The 20727-nt window shown below is 41.5% G+C and overlaps 1 protein-coding gene across 3 annotated transcripts in view; it reads right to left on the bottom strand.

Moving 5' to 3' along the window:
- Positions 1–20727, bottom strand: part of SPAG16 (sperm associated antigen 16) — a 722158-nt gene that overhangs the window by 334594 nt on the left and 366837 nt on the right. For all 3 annotated transcript variants that reach the window (XM_073306724.1, XM_073306725.1, XM_073306726.1), the window contains one exon: positions 2219–2362. In XM_073306724.1, the coding sequence (XP_073162825.1) occupies positions 2219–2362 (144 nt within the window). The remainder of the gene's footprint in view (positions 1–2218; positions 2363–20727) is intronic.

The following is a 20727-nucleotide window of genomic DNA, read 5'->3' as shown; positions in this document are numbered from 1 at the left end:
TTATGGAACCAGCCAGGTTAGGCCCCATTGTGCTAGGCATTGTCTAATATTATTATAAGAGACAGTGCCTTCACTGAAGACCTTAAAATCTTAATAGACAAGACAGACAAGGGTGGGAGAAAGTAGGTATTATCCCCATGTTACAGGTGGGGAACCAAAGCAAAGAGCAATTAAATTACATGCCTCAAGTCACACAGGAAGTTAGTGGATGAATAGGGAATTGAACCCTGGTCTTTGAATCCCCACTGAGAAGCCTTCCTACGGGAATACCCTTCCTCTCAACCTCCTCTGTGAATAAACCATTTATTCATGCAAATAAAAATTAAACTAATGAATGTCTACATTTTAATCGTGACACCCTGTACAAGAACTTTCCACTTACATCTTGTTAATTTCACATCTTGAACATCTGATGTGTAGAAGCCCTAAACTGAAAAAAAGACCGATTAAATGTATTTTGTCCCATTATATTTATTTCATCCATTAACAGCAGGCGCATACTGTAGCAGCATTTCGTTTACTCTTTATATCGCATTCAGCCAGAGTAAATTCATATTGCAAGTGAATAATGATGTACCTTGCTCATTTTAAATTTCAATAATTGAATGAGAGACTGGGAGGCCTATTGAAAGGACTGTCTGCTGGTCAAAAACTAATGAGTTTTTTTTTCCTTTTTTGAATCTGAGTCATCGGTGTCATGGTAACAACGCATTATTGAAATCTGATTAGTATGCCCAGCAGCCTTATAAGTGATAGCATGCTTTTCTAATTGTATTTTCTGTTCTCAGGGAGGAGTTTGATGTTCATAAGAGGTGAGACGATGGCAGTGTTCTGTTTATCTATAAGTTTGATATGGAATGTACTGCAGGCTCCTCTGTTCAATGCAACCTGAGCTGCCATTCATTGAAAAAAAAAAAAAAGTCTTCTGTAGTATTTAGGGAAATGGAAGACCCAACTTCCCATTCTTCCTCCCTTCCCTTGCCTCCCCCACCTACATTTTTTAATTCATTCAAATATCAGAGCGATGCCCCTTTGATACATCGTACTGCCTCTAAGTATTAGGAGGGTATTCTGAAACAAAGGCATCATATTTAGGGTCCGAACCTACATTACTTATGCACCTGAAACTCGCAGTTAAGGCAAGGGGAATTTTGGGTACATAAGGAAATGCAGGATCAAGTCTGCAACTTTCCATCTTACTCAATAATAACCCATTTCAGGAAAGCACACAAGCACGTATGCAAGTCCCACTGAAAAAAATGGTACAAGCTGAAAATTAAGCACATACTTAAGTTCTCTCACAAATTGGGATGCATTCCTGCACTGAGGCTTAAAAGAGCACGGCTACTTCTTTTTCCTTTTTAAGATTCAATTAACATATGAGAAGCCAACAGAAGCTTTGAAATTAAAAAGATTTTTTTTAAAATTACTTCTGAAGAACAGCAAAGATAGTGCCTCGCAATGAAAAAAATGCAGATTTGGAGGCTTAATAAGGCTTTAAGTTAAAATTTGGGCTGCGGAGTCAAGCAGATATTCACTATGTTAAAATACAAAGAGCTCTAACTACAACTGCAAGCCATGGTTTACAACATACATCTGATGCAAAATCATTTTACTGTGTACATCTCCAACCTCAGGAGATGAAAAGCTAAGTTTTCCAGAGTACAATTAAATTACATTTTTCTATAGAATAACCATTAACTCTAAATATTTTTGGACTATTTCAGTAGCTTATGACTGTTTCCTGTTCTGAACATTACTTTGTCTGCAAAATCATTTGACTTTCTATAAAAGGGTTGGGGGGAAGCCCACACACCTATTCCTTAGGGAAATTTAAATATTTTAAATAAGATCCACAAAAATGATTAATACAAGGAAGTCAACTGTCCTATACAACTAAAGAACACGCAATGTTCGTCACGGTGCAGGGACACACAGAGAATGAACACAGCTAGACTTAAAAAGCTCAGTACTATTTGTTCGATGCACCGGCATGTGCACCAAGTTTGGGGCGTACAAAATATCCAGAGCAATCAATCTTAAGTCAACACAGTGAAAGCCAAAGGAACGTTTATCTACATGTTTAGAAATTCAGCGGAGAGCACAGGGTTACACTGAGAATAGAAAGTCATCAAAGCAAGCCACCAAGGGACGAAAAGGCAAACAAGCACTTCCCCAGAAGGGATTAGCGCTGGTTGAGGGTACTGTTTGTACTAACCTTGGATGGAAGCAGCAGCCAGAAAGCCAATCAGTGTGGCCTTCGCCTGTCATAATGATGTTCCCATTAGGAAAGGCCCACATCTTCCAGAGGCGGTCATCACTTGCAGTTACCACAATGTCTTTCCGAGGATGCAAAGCCAAACTACAGAAGAAAAGAAAGACATACAAGAATTTGATTCAATTTAATCTTATTATATCTAAATAAGATATCTAAAGAAATCTAAAGCAACATGATTTGATTTTAGCAATAACAAGGTCTACATTACTATGATTTTGGATGGTGTGTGTAATATTTATGCTCCCAAAAGTTATAAGATACACAAATCCTTTATCTGTTACAGGCCTGATCCTGCTTCTATTGAAGTAAATGGCAAACCTCCCATTGACTTCAGTGGAATCAATACCAGGTTCAAACTCTTAAGGCCCCTATTCAATAAGGCACCTAAACACGTGCTTAAGTGCTTTCCTGAGTTGATCCCCTAAATGAGTGCAATACATAATTTAAAAATATAAATTATGAACCCACAAAAGCAATGTGAACCACTAACACTGTTCCAGAAATAATATCCTCTGAAACATTAGCCTGTGGGCCTTCTCAAGACAGATGGGTTACAGGAGATCAGACTTTGTGCTAGTGTTCTGTGTCCATGAGCTTAAGATCTCCTCAGCACACGGACATTACTGAAATCTGAATTACACTACAGTAGCTCTGGTTTATTGTTAATACTTCAGCCACTACTAGGCTAAGTTAAGTAAATTCATTTCAGTTCTACTCTCTGATTGTTCTACAGGTTTTCCTTTTGTGTAATGAAGTAATGAGAACACAATGGCTAGGACATTATGCATCTATTATAACTCTTAACTGAAAATTCCTTCCAACACAGTCTATTTTTGGTTTGGACATTGTGCACCTACAAAAGAAAATGTGAACCTGTGACAATGAGCATTACCAAATTCTTTTTATTTTGGCTTAACTGATTTGACTTAAATCAGTATAGTGATCAACACTGTGCTTGGTCCTATGTCCAAGAAGGACATAGACTCATGGAGCAAATGGCTTCAATAGACCAACAATACAGTTCAAAATCAAAATGGAATGAGGGATGAGAAACTATTTTTTTAGATGGATGAGAGAGATAACATAAAAATCTCAATATTAGAGTTGATCTAATGGTAGGTTGCACGGAAGAAGTGTTTTATGGTGGGATCAGAATGGAGAGAATGGATACCTAGCAGCCAAGTAGAAGAGAGTTTGACTCATAAGAAGTACATAAATGTTACACCAGAAAAATCTCTTGTTACTATAGCCTCTTTCTTCTACACATAAATAATCTATTAATAATTATTCCACAGTTTCACAGACCAGCATTCTCTCCTCTAGTAGGCTAAGAATTTAACACTTCTTCAAATCTATCATAAAAACTCACTTTTTCCAGTTAGCTTTCCATCAAGAAATATCCACATATGCTCTCCTATCTCAAAGCACCAACTCATAGTACAGAAGTATCTTCAGTTTCCAGGGATTTAACAATTAGACACTCATTTGGACAAGGATTCTGAATCAAAGGAGGAGGAGATCTTGGCGCTCTTGGACAAAGAGGAGGATTTTGCCCTCCCATTCACTGGGGGAGGAGAAAGAGGAAATGATATTATTCACATTCTACAGTGATGAATATAGAATAATTACATTAGTTAGACTGGTAAGAATTTGGTCTGCAGCTGAGGAGGGAGTAGAAGGAAATGTCACAAGAAAAGAAAGATCTCCAGCCTATTACAAGGCAGAGGAGAGGCGTAATTGGTATGGGTCAACCTGCCTCAACCCAGAATTCTCATTGATATAGGACTCTCCCAGAACACAGGAAAATCTGTGATAACATGACTGTGTCTGAGGCCTTGCAAGGAAAGTAGTATTATTGCCAAAATGGGGGAGAGGCAACCAGGAAGGAGGCCAGAGCTACAAAGGAGAGTTCAGAATAACACCAGTCATAAAGGGGAGTCCATGGAGATCAAAGATAGAGGGGCCCACGAGGGTCTTCTCACCCTCGGAAGACGACATGGCAGGCTGGGTTAAGTTGGAGCTTCCCAGCTGGCAAGCACATGTGGGCAAAGCCATTGGCAGCATGGCAGGCAGGAGCAGAGCCAGTGCACATGTGATGATGGAGCAGACGTCGGAACACAGTTTTCACCAGGCTGCTGCTGAGATTCCTCTGGTGTAGTAGATGTAGAAGGAGAATGGTAGGTGAGAGGAAGAACAGAAGTAGATTCCCAGCAAGGCCTGTAGAAATGAGGTCTGCTCAGAGACAGGAAGTTCCTGCAGAGAAGCTGCTCTACAGCTATATTGCACAAAGCATTTTTTTAGGCAGCACTCGTGCCTGCCTACAATGGGAAAACTGAAAGCCTGAGGCTTTCCGCTTGGTTAATCTCATTGTTGAGAACAGCTGGATTTCACTGCTGTTTAAAAATTACAAAAATATCATTGAATACCTCTTGAAATCTTGATGTCAACCCAAACCCAATACTTTATCTTCTGACTGCCTCTCCCATCTGTAAGTTTGTCTGTTCTGCCTTTCACGGTACTTCCATAAGTAGTTAACTAAGCTGCCACTAGTATGCCTTTTCTTTTTGGGTGTATACAGTGATCAACAGGTTCTGACCTCAGCTATCAATCATCCCTTTTATAAAAGTCTTCCTACATTCTGAGACCTGCTAAAAATCTCATTCACATCACCTTCACTTCCTAAATTCAATTCAAGATTGCTGATGGTTTACTCTAGATTCATATCCACCTCCTCATTCCACTCTTCCAACCTGGCTGCTGCTTCATGGCTTCCCTACAATTGTCCATAGCTGGAAGTTGCTCATTTGCTTATCCGGCCCCATCTGTCTGGAACATTTTCTTCCCTGCCCTCCAAAGCACAACAACACTTCCTTCTCTTCAAAGCCAGCCTTTAGACCTTATTTTCTTCTTAGCATTTCTAAAGTGTTTTGTGATGCTCTTTGTTAAGAATGCTCTGTAAAAAATAAGGTGTATTATATATCAGAAGAAATAAACTCTTGCAATTGGAATGGAACTCACACTGTACATGTTATAGACTTTTCTTTTTAATTGCAGAGCTCCTGTAAAATGATGCTGCGACCCAAGTGTGTATTCCCCCCACCCCCGCAATGGAATTGTACAGGCATAAAGCTAACACCATTTAATGAACAGGAGGCTGGGTGACATCACCACCACTGAGCTGCTTCTCAAAATGGGAAGCACATTCATCCAAAAAAAGAGTGCTATACACCATTGAGTGCCCTTGTCTTCATTTTTGGCAACCTGGCATTGAATTGATTCTTGTTTCATCTTTGTACACACCGTCTAATTATTTCCATCACAGAAGACTCTGGGTGGATTAGGGTGAAAATCAATAACAGGACGTGTGTTATATGAACGTTCGTTTTCTCCTCCTCTTTTTTGTGTATGTGTGCATGTGGTGGGAGAAAGGGACATAGCTAGCAATAAGAGAACTCTCAGACATTTGCTGCTGTCAAGTTGTGGAAACAGGTATATTTATATACCCATTTCAACAGCAGAAATCATTGAAATGTCTTCATCACTTGCAGTGGCAGATATGTAGTGCTTGCAGTAATTTGCTTTAAAAACATTCATGTATTGTATTAATGTACCTTGACTGAACAGCAAACAAACATACAGCATCTTAAGGTGCAGGCAAAAGATAATTTCAATGTAAAATACATACTACATAAAAAGCTACATTAAAATAACATTTTTAAGGTTGTGATGTCAAGCACTCAACAGTCAGGAAATGCCAGAATTAAGGTTGCCTGTGCAACCTTAATTTGGCCCCCTTTGTGCATATTCTGATCACAAACTATTATATCCACAGAACCCTGGCCTCATTCAGTGCACAGGATGGACAGAGGTCAGTGAAAAGATAGTTAATGTCACAAAAATATTAATGAATTTATCTTCACTATACTTCTCTGAGGTATATTTTGTCCCCATTGCACAAACAGAGAAAACTGAGGCACAGAAGGATTAAAGACAAAAGTTGCTTATTAATTTTTGGTGGCTTTCTGAGACACGGCCTGATTTTTCAGTGGACTTACACTTTTATAGCACTTTATATGTTCTAAGCACAGCTCCCACTGACTTCAACAGGAGCAGAGAGTGTTCAGCACGTCTTCAAATCTAGGCCCCGGTGCCTCAAATTGGGCACTCAGAAAACAAGCAATACAAAATTAGTGGCCAATTATGAAAAGTTTGGTTTAAGTAACTTGCCCAGCACCATATGAGAACCTTGTTGCAGAGTTAGGGATAAAATCCAATTCTCCAGGATGAATTCAACTGCATTAGCCATGAGACCATCCTCTGTCTTCCTCAAATCCCCTGCCTCACTCACTACGCACTGCCAATTTCTGCAACAACTGAGGCAGGAATCCCTACAGAGAACAGCCTCATTTACGACACAAAACTGATTCATCCCCAGATCCAGTACAGCCTATGCACTGAACGAGGCAGGGCCTCTGTGAGAAAATAGTATGTGATCATGTAATTGAAGACAGTATCACAGTGCATACAAACAAAGGGGCTGAATTAAGGTTGCATGGGCAAGCTTAATACAGACATTTCCTAACATTTGAGTGCTTGGCTACATCAACATTTTTAATATAGGTTTCTTGGGATGGTATTTCCTACGTTTTTACAAAAACTGAAGTCAGAAAGTCCATCATGTAGGGCCACATTGTGTTCCCATATGGGACATCAGTAGGACAGGGACTTTTCGATCCACAGCCCAATCCTCTATCAGTTGAGTAATGGAGTCACTGAGAGAAGTGGTGAGTAGTCATTCTCTGTGGAACAGTCACGAGACGGATAGGCAATACATCTTTTGCCAGTGGGGTGTCACAGCTATTTGCTGACCACAAAGAAATATTGAGATTCAGGAACCCTGGATCCAGATCCAGGTTCTGGAAGGGATAATTCTCTAGTGGTTATAAACTCTTCTATCCCAATCCCCATCATCCCCAGCTTCTATGTTCCTCTCAACACCACCACCACAGTTCTTCCTCCTGTTACCCCTCTCTTCTCCTCCACCCCTCTGCATCTGAGACAGGCTTCTGCTCTAGCTCCACCTACGTGCCAGTATGGGAAAAAAGCTCTGATGCCTTGTATCTCAGTGGACCCTGGCATCTGGGAGGAGAAATTGCAGGGAAAGTGCTGCTCAGCCTCTGATGCCCCCAGGATGGTGCATGCTCAGTTATTCCGTGGGGATAGCACATGTGTAGACCAATTGATAAACAGGAGCTGTAGGAGGAGGGAGCATGACTGGTGCAGATGGAATTTAGCTGCTGAGCTCTAATAACCCTCAACTGAGCATGTGCAAACTGTAATTTTCAGAGGTTCATGATTTACCTGAATTTGAATGGATTTTCACAAGGACGGGATCCTTGACACCAGGGCAACCCTTCTGACAAATTTTAAGTCCCTGGTCCAAAGCATGGAGACACTAGAGTTTCTCAGTGAAACAACTGTAAGAATTTAACATGAGTAAAACCAGTATATTTTCCCATAATCTCATTCTCAGAAACTTAAAAAAAAATCAGCCTGAGTTAGACAACAGGACATAAGAACATTAGAACGTCCCTCCAGCCCAGTGTCCTGTCTACTGACAGTGGCCAATGCCAGCTGCCAAGAGGGAGTGAACCTAACAGATAATGATCTAGTGATCTCTTTCCTGCCATCCATCTCCACCCTCTGACAAACAGAGGCTAGGGACACCATTCCTTAACCTCCATGAATTTATCCAGTTCTCTTTTAAACCCTGTTATAGTCCTAGCCTTCACAACCTCCTCAGGCAAGGAGTTCCACAGGTTGACTGTTCATTGTGTGGAAGAACAACTTCCTTTTATTTGTTTTAAACCTGCTACCCATTAATTTCATTTGGTGTCCCTTAGTTCTTATATTATGGGGAAAAGATCTCTTTCCTGATTATTTGTAGCTAAATTAGCCCCCATCATATTGTGTGTATAGTTGGGGTTATTTTTTCCAATATGCATTACTTTACATTTATCCACATGAAATTTCATTTGCCATTTTGTTGCCCAATCACTTAGTTTTGTGAGATCTTTTTGAAGTTCTTCACAGTCTGCTTTGGTCTTAACTATCTTGAACAGTTTACTATCATCTGCAAAATTGCCACCTCACTGTTTATCTCTTTCTTAAGATCATTTATGAATAAGTTGAACAGGATTGGTCCTAGGACTGACCTTGGGGAACACCCTTCTCCATTCTGAAAATTTACCATTTATTCCTACCCTTTGTTCCCTGTCTTTTAAACCAGTCCTCAATCCATGAAAGGATCTTCCCTCTTATCCCACACAACTTAATTTACATAAGAGCGTTTGGTGAGGGACCTTGACAAAGGCTTTCTGGAAATCTACGTACACTATGTCCACTGGGTCCCCCTTGTCCACATGTTTGTTGACCCCTTCAAAGACATGATTTCCCTTTACAGAAACCATGTTGACTTTTCCCCAACAATTTATAGTCTTCTATGTGTCTGACAATTTTATTCTTTACTATTGTTTTAACTAATTTCCCGGTACTGATGTTAGTCTGTAATTGCCGGGATCACCTCTAGAGCCCTTTTTAAATATTGGCGTTACATTAGCTATCTTCTGATCATTGAGTACAGAAGGTGATTTAAAGGACAGGTTACAAACCATAGTTAATAGTTCCGCAATTTCACATTTGAGTTCTTTCAGAACTCTTGGGAGAATGCCATCTGATCCCAGTGACTTGTTACTGTTAAGTTTCTCAATTAATCCCAAAACCTCCTCTAGTGACACTTCAATCTGTGACAATTCCTCAGATTTGTCACCTATAAAAGATGGCTCAGGTCTGGGAATCTCCCTAACATCCTCAGCCATGAAGACCGAAGCAAAGAATTCATTTAGTTTCTCTTCGATGACTTTATCGTCTGTAAGCGCTCCTTTTGTATCTCCATCATCCTGGGGCCCCACTGGTTGTTTAGCAGGCTTCCTGCTTCTGATGTACTTAAAAACCTTTTGTTATTACCTTTTGAGTTTTTGGCTAGCTGGTCTTCAAACTCCTTTCTGGCTTTTCTCATTACATTTTTACACTTAATTTGGCAGTGTTTATGCTCCTTTCTATTTACCTCACTAGGATTTGACTTCAACTTTTTAAAAGATGCCTTTTTATCTCTCACTGCTTCTTTTATACGGTTGTTAAGCCACAGTGGCTCTTTTTTAGTTTTTTTACTGTGTTTTTTTTTAATTTGGGGTACACATTTAAGTTGGGCTGCTATTATGGTGTCTTTGGAAAGTGCCCATGCAGTTTGCAGGGATTTCACTCTAGTCACTGTACCTTTTAATTTCAGTTTAACTAACCTCCTCATTTTTGCATAGCTCCCCTTTCTGAAATTAAACAGTGTTGGGCTGTTGAGGTGTTCTTCCCACCACAGGAATGTTAATTTCAGCCTGAACAGTGACATCTTGGTGAAGTCATGAACAGCTGAAATCAGGGTCTTATAATGGAAATTGTTAGGCTACATTAGCTTCACCTAACAGCTCCACCTATGATAATAAGATTATAGTAGGAAAATAGTACTTCAAATTGGCAACTGGATTCTAGAAAGTTTGTGCTACCAAACGAAGAAATATAGTTAGCGTATCTGCCTGAAAAATATTTGCCACATATTGGTCAAACTATAGTAAGTCCTTTAATTATAAGCCCTTCTAAACAGCTCACTCAGCAAAACAAATCACCCTGTTTATTCACGAGATGGTAACTAAGCCCTCTTTGAAATTATCTGATTAAACCCATGGAATTTGTTGGGGGCCTTTACGGCTACATCTTATGCTTGCTAGGAATTTCTAGGGATGGCCAGAAGACAAAGTCAGTAAGGGCCAAAACCAGCAAAAAGATTAAGTACAGTGCATTCTTAAGTACTAGGAACACTGGCAGTCCTGTTAAAGTCCGTGAAACTACTCACTTGTGCGTGTGTGTAAGAGCTTTGCTGAGCTGCATCTTAAAAACCATGATTTTAGTGTTGCATAGAGGAAGTTTTGGTCTATTCCCAAGTCTCTCAGGTCATTACTAACAAGCAGTGAGCTCTAACAAATCTAACCAATTACTATAGATTCTAGTAGATAGAATAGCTTTGTTTGGATTGCATGTCTCCCTCCTCTGATGGAAGTAGCTTTTTGCACCCCAGTGGCAAAATTAGACATAGTCCAACTAGGCAGATGCCCATATATATAAGATCACCCCCAGGAACTCCTGTATGTGCATTTACTACTCAAAGTACAAACAGGGACAGTCAGAAGCGGAGACAAGCAGAGGGAGCAGACTGATGTGCTCTCATTGGAAAAGCTATTGAGAAGAACCATGACACATAACAGTCTGAGGCTGCTGAAAATGCAAAGGCTGGGCCATGAGCTCCATTTACTTCCTCCCTGGGAGCACAAGGCTGGGTGAGGTAAAGGTGAAACAGGAGCCCATGTGACAATGAAAATCCCCCTGCTTCCTTCTTCAGCAATTGGGATGGAAGAGAAGCAAAAGAGAAAGTCCTTATTCCCATCCGTTACAGAGGAGAAGTTATTGTCCACATTCACCCCCTCTGAGATTTAGCCTTATTGATAATTCAAAAACAAACCATCAGAAAAACCTCCCCCTTAACAACTCCCTAGACTTTGCAGGTACTCCTGGTGTTCCTCTCTTAAACTACTTCCCTCTACTAGAGGCAGCTCATTCCACCTCCTTTATGTCTTGGTTGGAGCTAATTGGTCCCACCTGCCAGCTTACCTCAGCAGTAATTATTACCCTGACTTCTAATGCAGGGGTTTAGAACCTAAACCTAGGATTATTTAGCCCCAAAATCCCTGCATTCCTACTCAGGGCCTCAAAGTCTGCCTTCTTGTTAGAAAGTGGTGGAGGGGAAGAAAATATGGAGTGAAAGCAAAATAAAAGTAAAACAAAAAGTAAAGCAAAACCCATCAACCAGAAAATAAACAATAGAATAGGGCATAGGCAAACCCCACAATGTTCACATAAACAAATCAGATTATTTCATATTCCTATATGCTGGCCTATGTTTCAGGGTGGATCTCAATTATGGGGTTTTCAAAAAAAATATATTCTATTGATATGGTTGGCCCTTTTTTTTATCCATGTGAGTTAGAAATGGGGAAGAAGAAAAGGTGCAAAAAGGTGGTTCTCTGCAGGGCACCAACATACCTACAGCCCTCTCTGCAGACCATCCAGCAATCCTTTGTAGACCACAATTCATCAACTGTCCTAATCTTCCAAAGGCTTTCAATCCACTTCTCCAGAGATGAAAGGCTGAGCAAGTAGCCTATGGAGCTATCTAACCCACTCCTCACCTATATCCTGCATGCAAAATCTTTAGTCTCAGCTGCATACTACTCATGGATTCACAATTCATATGCACACTCATGAAGCTGCACCTCACTAATCTGTACTTTGTTATCCATCTACATTATAACTCACCCAAATATGGCACCACACTCAACAAAATGTAATAGCGGAGTGCTACATTGCAATGCAGTTTTGTTATCAACACTACATGGTTATACAAAATATTCTATAAATTAGAGTACATTATGAAATATTATCATTAATTGAAAATAAGCTAAAATTATATGAACAAAACTTTTATAGGTTTTTTGTTTGTTCACTTACCTGAAAATTAGCAAAATTCAGTAAGTTGCAATGGACCCCCCAAGTACTTATATGAAGTAGCTAGGTTTTACTGTATTGCTGGTCCAATATATAATCAAACCTGAGTAAATGTCCTATTCAAAGGTATGATGCTGATGTTAAATATGCTGTAGGCCCCGATTCTGCAAAGATTTATGCTCATGGTTAACTTTATGCACTAAGAGTAGTTCCATTGACTCCACAGGGCAGAAAGTTAAGTGACTGCATAAGTCTTTGCAGGACTGGATTCTTGCTTGATTTGGTGGGAGCAGGAAGTCTCCCCACAGAGCCCACAGGTAATATGCAAATTATTTCCATTGTTGCATTCCAATCTATTGTGAACCTCAGCAACATAACTCTTTTGTCCAAATACTTATAAATAATAAATGTGTCATTATTTTACAGCATTATTTTACACTTTTTAGAAAGTCTTCACTGAAAGATTCTTCGCTTTTGCTTATATAGCTTTTGCTTATTACTGATTACCAAATTTTTCTTTGCTTTTAATTCAGATATTATGCATGTTCCAATGTAGCTGTGTAAGTGTGCTCAGCAGAGGTTTTTTTTCTTTCTTAGACCTGCCTTCAGTTGAGATGTCAGGAAGTTGACAGACTACCAGTTTACTTTAGAGAAGACCGTTATACTTCCTTTGTGCTTGCAGCACCTGTGGACACTTAAGTTTTTATTTAAGCTTCATAGTTTAGACTGTGACAAAGCTGTGACTGCCATTATTTAAACAGATATATATTTTTAAACTATACCAAATTTAATCCAAATTTAGGCTAGCAGTTATTCGAACAAGCCCAGAAAAGTCTGTGTGAGAGTAAGTACAAGGCAAGTATCTTGTTATAACCCAAGGATCATATATATATTCCTGATAGACCTAGTAGAGAACAGAGAGTAGGCGGAGTCACTATTGAAAACTGTTCCTCTTCATAAGGCTATGAGCCAAATTCACAGGTGACATAAATGATGATGTAAATTACATATCAGCAGGTCAGTGTGCTGTGAGCAGGGCTGATTTGTACGTCCAAAGGAGAGCAGGGCAGGAGGAACAAACAGGAAGGTACAAGTTAAAGCCGGAGGTAGCAACTTATACTCTCTTGTTACTTCTGTTTTCTGAGACACCTTGCCCTTTGCCCTTGGTGTGAAGGCTATATCTGCTCACATGGATTTACCAGCATGTAATTTATATTCCCCTTGTAAATAAGCTCTGAACGGAGTCTAACATCTGGCACATAATTTTCCTGTAGCCCCTTAGTTCTACTGATAGTTATCTGAGTAATGACAGCCAAATTTCCTTTGTATCTCCACCACCCTGGACTAAACTGACAGTGCAGGAGACATGGGCCCTTCACAGAAAGTAAAGAAGCCGCTTTGCACCCTTTGGAGGGCTCCCAGGTGAGGATTAGATTGTGCCCATTAGACACAGCCCTGAGCAGAGGGCAAAGTGGAGCTGCACCTTCCCTGGGGAAACTCGGGTAGAGATTGCCTCACAGGATCAGAATTCTCTGGTGCAGAAGTGGTGTAGGCAGGTGAGCAGGCTGCATCAATCCCCAGACCTTGCAAAGGTACAGCCTGTTTTCCTCAGTGCCCCATGCACCAATATGCAGGGGAGAGTGGAGCAATGGACCTGTCTCCTCTCCACCATTTTGGGGCAGTGTACACCATGGGGGCCCTTAGAAGTAGTAGTCCCTACACTTCATTTAGCACAGGAACAGTGAATATTCTTTTCCTTGGTACAATCTGACCATGTGCAGATTGCATGGATGTCCCTGTGACTCTCTAAGGATTTACTGGTGCTACCTACTTATTGTAATATCATCACTTACACTGAACGCTCTTTGAGGCAGGGATCATCTTTCTTCTGCATCAAACCTAATAACTGTTGATCCACCTTACTCTTTGGGGAAGGGGTTCTAACCCCAAAAAGGGGACAGAAAGTTGTCTTGTTGGCATACAGCTGTATACTCCAGGGTGCCCAATAGGGCCATGACTGATAAGCATACGGATATTGGACTGGTGGCCACAAAGCAGGATCCAGGGGCCCTGTTCCTGTGAGACCCAGGCATTCTCCTTCTCTACTATTTTCCAATGGAGAAAATAGAGAGGAATATACCTCAAGTGCTCAGGCTACTCTTTCTGGTGGGCTACAATGCTCCTACCCCCTTCTCCCTGGGTTGGGGAAGTAGAAAGTACCAATGTCTCAACAGCTTTGTGAAGTACTCTGATTCTGGTGACTGAAAGCCTTGTTAGCACTGCTGATATTGTATGAACCAGCAACTAGGATTATGGCACCAAGCCCACAGACAGGTCACTCAGTGCTGAATATGCCCCAAGCACTGAAATGGATGGTACTGAGGTGCTGGGTACCAATAACAGTGCTAAAGTGTCTGTGTTAGAGGAATCTGTGGTCTGCAGACTTACTGCAAATACTCTTCGTAGCCCAAACTGAGGCACCAAAGGGACCCACCTTAAGTCATTGGTTGCCTTTCAGCTGAGAGGCTTGAGATGAGTCTAACACATACTGATTCAAGTCTTGGTTCAGAGGTTCTCAGAGAGGGAGATCTATGTCTTGTGTCACCTGTGGAGTTATGCTCCTTCCTAACCCTTCTTGAAAAAGTCAATTTTGGATCAAATTTGACCACTAGAGTCTTAGATGTCTCAACCCCAGAGCTTGGGGTGGAATCATGGCTCGCCCTTAACCTAAATAAAAGGTGCTAATATTGAGGGGCTTAGAAATATCACAGAAGGGGCATATCTTAAAACCTGGAGATTTAATTTTCATGCAGACAACTCAAACCCTGGTATCATGGGGTGGTGTGGAGCTCCAACTTTCTATGACTAAATTTTCTCTCTTTTGAAAGCCAATGGGCAAAATAAAAAGTTAACAACTATGATAACTAATCATTATCACTAACTGCAATAGGGTCACAGAGAAGAAGGCAGATACTGCAGGAGTACCATCTGACTGCCACATGCAGTAGGAAAAAACTGAGGGACGATTGGGCTCCCTCCATTCTTTATGCCCTTGGGTAGGGGGCAGGAGGACGTCGAGGACACAGGTGCAGCCCCAACAGACACTGCTGGCCAAAGGAAACCAATCTCTCATATATGGAGTGCATGCACACCAAGAGTGGAATTCATTTGGACAGGTTTCAGAGTAACAGCCGTGTTCGTCTGTATCCGCAAAAAGAAAAGGAGGACTTGTGGCACCTTAGAGACTAACCAATTTATTTGAGCATGAGCTTTCGTGAGCTACAGCTCACTTCATCGGATGCATACCGTGGAAACTGCAGCAGACTTTATATATACACAGAGACCATGAAAAAATACCTCCTCCCACCCCACTCTCCTGCTGGTAATAGCTTATCTAAAGTGATCATCAAGTTGGGCCATTTCCAGCACAAATCCAGGTTTCCTCACCCTCTGCCCCCCCCACACAAACTCACTCTCCTGCTGGTAATAGCCCATCCAAAGTGACCACTCTCTTTAAAATGTCTTTGATAATAAAGGTGGGCCATTTCCACCTGGATTTGTGCTGGAAATGGCCCACCTTGATTATCAAAGACATTTTAAAGAGAGTGGTCACTTTGGATGGGCTATTACCAGCAGGAGAGTGAGTTTGTGTGTGGGGTGGGGGGCGGAGGGTGAGAAAACCTGGATTTGTGCTGGAAATGGCCCAACTTGATGATCACTTTAGATAAGCTATTACCAGCAGGAGAGTGGGGTGGGAGGAGGTATTGTTTCATGGTCTCTGTATATATAATGTCTTCTGCAGTTTCCACAGTATGCATCCGATGAAGTGAGCTGTAGCTCACGAAAGCTCATGCTCAAATAAATTGGTTAATCTCTAAGGTGCCACAAGTACTCCTTTTCTTTTTTCATTTGGACAATCACACGAAGGACTACCTGACTGGCCACGATTTGGGGAAACTCCTTCAGGCCTTGTGATTTTATTGCATTTGTTTTGCAGTATTTGGAAAGTGAGTTTTTAACATTAGATATTTATTTGTGCTGGTTGTAGGCATCACAAAGGGAGAAAGAGAAAAGAAACAAAAAGCCTTCAAAGTACTCGAAAACACCCAGAATACTCAAAAACCCAGATTCACAGTTGTTTAGGGAAATCAGAAATGGCCCTCAGGATTCCTTTTATTCTGTAACATACACAGCAAGAGAGGACAAAGGAATATGAATAAATAAGAGATTTGTCTATTTGGGGCCATAACTGAAGCTGGGAATAATGAAATATTAAATACCACTGGTATTTCCATAAGTATGAGAGATGCATTTTGTGAATATTGATAATAAAGTATAATCGTCCTCCCCAAAACAAATAAGAAAAACTCATCTATCCAGAAAAGCCCTGCCATTTATCAAGCATGGTAAAGTACTATGGGACATTCAGGGTCACTAAATTCACTGACTATTTCTAAATCCTTTAATGTAAAGTATATCTTGTTCTAGTTGTATGAGAGGGTCCCCATGAATAATTGAAATATCAGACTATAAAAACACAGAGTAAAGATGAACCATTATGATCTGATAGCTGAATTGTTAGTAAGGGTATCTCTAATTCAGAATTAATCCAAGGAGCATACCTCACAACTATATTGCCTTACAAAGGATTGCACCTTTCTTTTCAACATCAATTTATCTCCCTTCTATTCATTGTTGGTTGCATGAAAAACACTAAGTCATTGGGGGAGGGATAGCTCAGTGGTTTCAGCATTGGCCTGCTAAACCCAGGGTTGTGAGTTCAATCCTTAAGGGGGCCATTTAGGGATCTAGGACCAAAAAAAAAATTGGGGATTGGTCCTGCTTTGAGCAGGGGGTTGGACTAGATGACCTCCTGATATCTCTTCCAAATCTGATATTCTAAGGACATAGGAAATTTTATTTATCAGAGTTAATTACACTTTAATTCAAGATTCCTCTTCCATTTTATTGGGCGTTTTGTCCCACATAAGGATTTTGCCAAATTAAGAACTGTGCTATGTACTATTATGTCTATATACTTACTATAAAGCACTCCTGGAATACAATTTGAAAAAAAGAGATAATTCAACACAAAAATGTTAGAAACCATCTGTATATATCCTTCTTCAAATATCCCCCATTTCCACACAGTCAGAATCGAATAGACCAAAGTTACCTAAACTACTCATGCCAGACTCATGCCACTCTGTTCAGAATATATCCTCTCCTCCAGCCCCGTAATCATTTTTGTTTCCCTCCGCTGGACTCTTTCCGATTTTTCCACATCCTTTTTGTAGTATGGGGCCCTGTCATAAATATAAAGGGAAGGGTAAACCCCTTTAAAATCCCTCCTGGCCAGAGGAAAAATCCTCTCACCTGTAAAGGATTAAGAAGCTGAAAGTTGGTGAAGCAGCAATGGGAGGGATTTACACCTTCTCCAGGAACTAACATTCTGGACTTTGTAACCAACCTACAAAACACCCTCCGAACCTCTTTAGCCCTTGCTAAAGAAAACTTACAGGATGCTCAAAAAGAGCAAAAAGCCTGGTATGATAAACATGCCAGAGAGCGTTCCTTCAAAGTAGGGGACCAGGTCATGGTCTTAAAGGTGCTCTAGGCCCATAACATGGAAGCATCGTGGGAAGGGCCATTCACGGTCCAGGAGCACCTGGGAGCTGTTAATTATCTCATAGCATTCCCCATCTCCAACCGAAAGCCTAAGGTGTACCATATTAATTCTCTAAAGCCCTTTTATTCCAGAGAATTAAAGGTTTGTCAGTTTACAGCCCAGGGAGGAGATGACGCTGAGTGGCCTGAAGGTGTCTACTACGAAGGGAAAAGTGCTTGTGGTGTGGAAGAGGTGAACCTCTCCATGACCCTTGGGCATATGCAGCGACAGCAGATCAAGGAGCTGTGCACTAGCTACGCGCCAGCATTCTCAGCCACCCCAGGACTGACTGAATGGGCATACCACTCCATTGACACTGGTAATGCTCGCCCAATTAAAGTCCAACCTTACTGGGTGTCTCCTCAAGCTAAAACTGCTACAGACTGGGAGATCCAGGATATGTTACAGATGGGTGTAATCCACCCCTCTGGAAGTGCATGGGCATCTCCAGTGGTTCTAGTTCCCAATCCAGATGGGGAGATACGTTTTTGCATGGACTACCGTAAGCTAAATGCTGTAACTCGCCCAGACAACTATCCAATGCCACGCACAGATGAACTATTAGAGAAACTGGGATGGGCCCAGTTCATCGCTACCTTGGACTTAACCAAGGGGTACTGGCAGGTACCGCTAGATGAATCTGCCAAGGAAAGGTCAGCCTTCACTACACGTCTCGGGCTGTATGAATTTAATGTACTCCCTTTCGGGCTGCGAAATGCACCCGCCACCTTCCAAAGACTTGTAGATTGTCTCCTAGCGGGATTAGGAGAATATGCAGTCGTCTACCTTGACGATGTGGCCATATTTTCGGATTCCTGGGCAGAACACCTGGAACATCTACAAAAAGTCCTTGAGCGCATAAGGGAGGCAGGACTAACTGTTAAGGCTAAGAAGTGTCAAATAGGCCTAAACAGAGTGACTTACCTTGGACACCAGGTGTGTCAAGGAACTATCAGCCCTCTAGAGGCCAAAGTGGATGCTATCCAAAAGTGGCCTGTCCCAAAGTCAAAGAAACAGGTTCAATCCTTCTTAGGCTTGGCCGGTTATTACAGACGATTTGTACCGCAATACAGCCAAATCGCCACCCCACTGACAGACCTAACCAAAAAGAAACAGCCAAATACCGTTCAGTGGACCGACAAGTGTCAGAAGGCCTTTAACAAGCTTAAAGCGACACTCATGTCTGACCCTGTACTAAGGGCCCCAGACTTTGACAAACCATTCCTAGTAACCACAAATGCGTCCGAGCGTGGTGTGGGAGCAGTTTTAATGCAGAAAGGACCTGATCAAGAATTTCACCCTGTAGTGTTTCTAGGCAAAAAGCTGTCTGAGAGGGAAAGCAACTGGTTAGTCAGTGAAAAAGAATGTTACGCCATTGTCTACGCCCTGGAAAAGCTATGCCCATATGTTTGGGGACGGCGTTTCCACCGGCAAACGGACCATGCTGCACTACAGTGGCTTCATACCACCATGAGAAATAACAAAAAACTTCTTCGGTGGAGTTTAGCTCTCCAAGATTTTGATTTCGACATCCAACACATCTCAGGAGCTTCTAACAAAGTGGCTGATGCACTCTCCCGTGAAAGTTTCCCAGAATCAACTGGTTAAAATCATCCTTGAGATGTGGAAAATATTGTTAGTCTTTATGTACTTGGTAGTATATTTAGAGATGCATGTGTCTTATTAACTCTGTTTTTCCTAGAGCTCCAGGAAGAAATCCCAGCCAGTGTTTCACCCTAGCTGAGATTTGGGGGGGGTGTCATAAATATAAAGGGAAGGGTAAACCCCTTTAAAATCCCTCCTGGCCAGAGGAAAAATCCTTTCATCTGTAAAGGGTTAAGAAGCTAAAGGTAACCTCGTTGGCACCTGACCAAAATGACCAATGAGGAGACAAGATACTTTCAAAAGCTGGGAGGAGGGAGAGAAACAAAGGGTCTGTGTCTGTCGGTATGCTGCTTTTGCCGGGGATAGACCAGGAATGCAGTCTTAGAACTTTAGTAAGTAATCTAGCTAGGTATGTGTTAGATTATGATTTCTTTAAATGGCTGAGAAGAACTGTGCTGAATAGAATGACTATTCCTGTCTGTGTGTCTTTTTTGTAACTTAAGGTTTTGCCTACAGGGATTCTCTATGTTTTGAATCTAATTACCCTGTAAGGTATCTACCATCCTGATTTTACAGGGGGGATTTCTTTACTTCTATTTACTTCTATTTTTATTAAAAGTCTTCTTGTAAGAAACTGAATGCTTTTTCATTGTTCTCAGATCCAAGGGTTTGGGTCTGTGGTCACCTATGCAAATTGGTGAGGATTTTTACCAAACTTTCCCCAGGAAGTGGGGTACAAGGGTTGGGAGGATTCTGGGGGGAAAGACGTGTCCAAACTACGTTTCCCAGTAAACCCAGTTAGAGTTTGGTGGTGGCAGTGGAGATCCAGGGACAAAGGATAAAATTAATTTGTACCTTGGGGAAGTTTTAACCTAAACTGGTGAAAGTAAGCTTAGGAGGTTTTCATGCAGGTCCCCCACATCTGTACCCTAGAGTTCAGAGTGGGGGAGGAACCCTGACAGGCCCAAAACTGGAAACAGTACTCCAGATGAGGCCTCACCAGTGTCGAATAGAGGGGAACAATCACGTCCCCCGATCTGCTGGGAATGCCCCTACTTATACATCCCAAAATGCCATTGGCCTTCTTGGCAACAAGAGCACACTGTTGACTCATATCCAGCTTCTCATCCACTGTAACCCCTAGGTCCTATTCTGCAGAACTGCTGCCTAGCCACTCGGTCCGTAGTCTGTAGCAGTGCATGGAATTCTTCCATCCTAAGTCCAGGACTCTGCATTTGTCCTTGTTGAACCTCATCAGATTTCTTTTGGCCCAATCCTCTAATTTGTCTAGGTCCCTCTGTATCCTATCTCTACCCTCCAGCGTATCTACCACTCCTTCCAGTTTAGTGTCATCTGCAAACTTGCTGAGGGTGCAATCCATGCCATCCTCCAGATCATTAATAGGGTAGATCTGCAGTGCTGTTATATGCCCCGCTCTTCATGGCCTCTGCCACCAGAGAGTTTGGCATAGGCTGTGAAAATAAAATTCTGTTCCCTTGGAAGGCAT

Source organism: Lepidochelys kempii, chromosome 11 (genome assembly GCF_965140265.1).
Source record: "Lepidochelys kempii isolate rLepKem1 chromosome 11, rLepKem1.hap2, whole genome shotgun sequence".
In the NCBI taxonomy this organism is placed as follows: domain Eukaryota; kingdom Metazoa; phylum Chordata; order Testudines; family Cheloniidae; genus Lepidochelys; species Lepidochelys kempii.
Note: the sequence above shows the minus strand (reverse complement) of the source record. Positions and strands in the feature narration are given on the sequence as shown.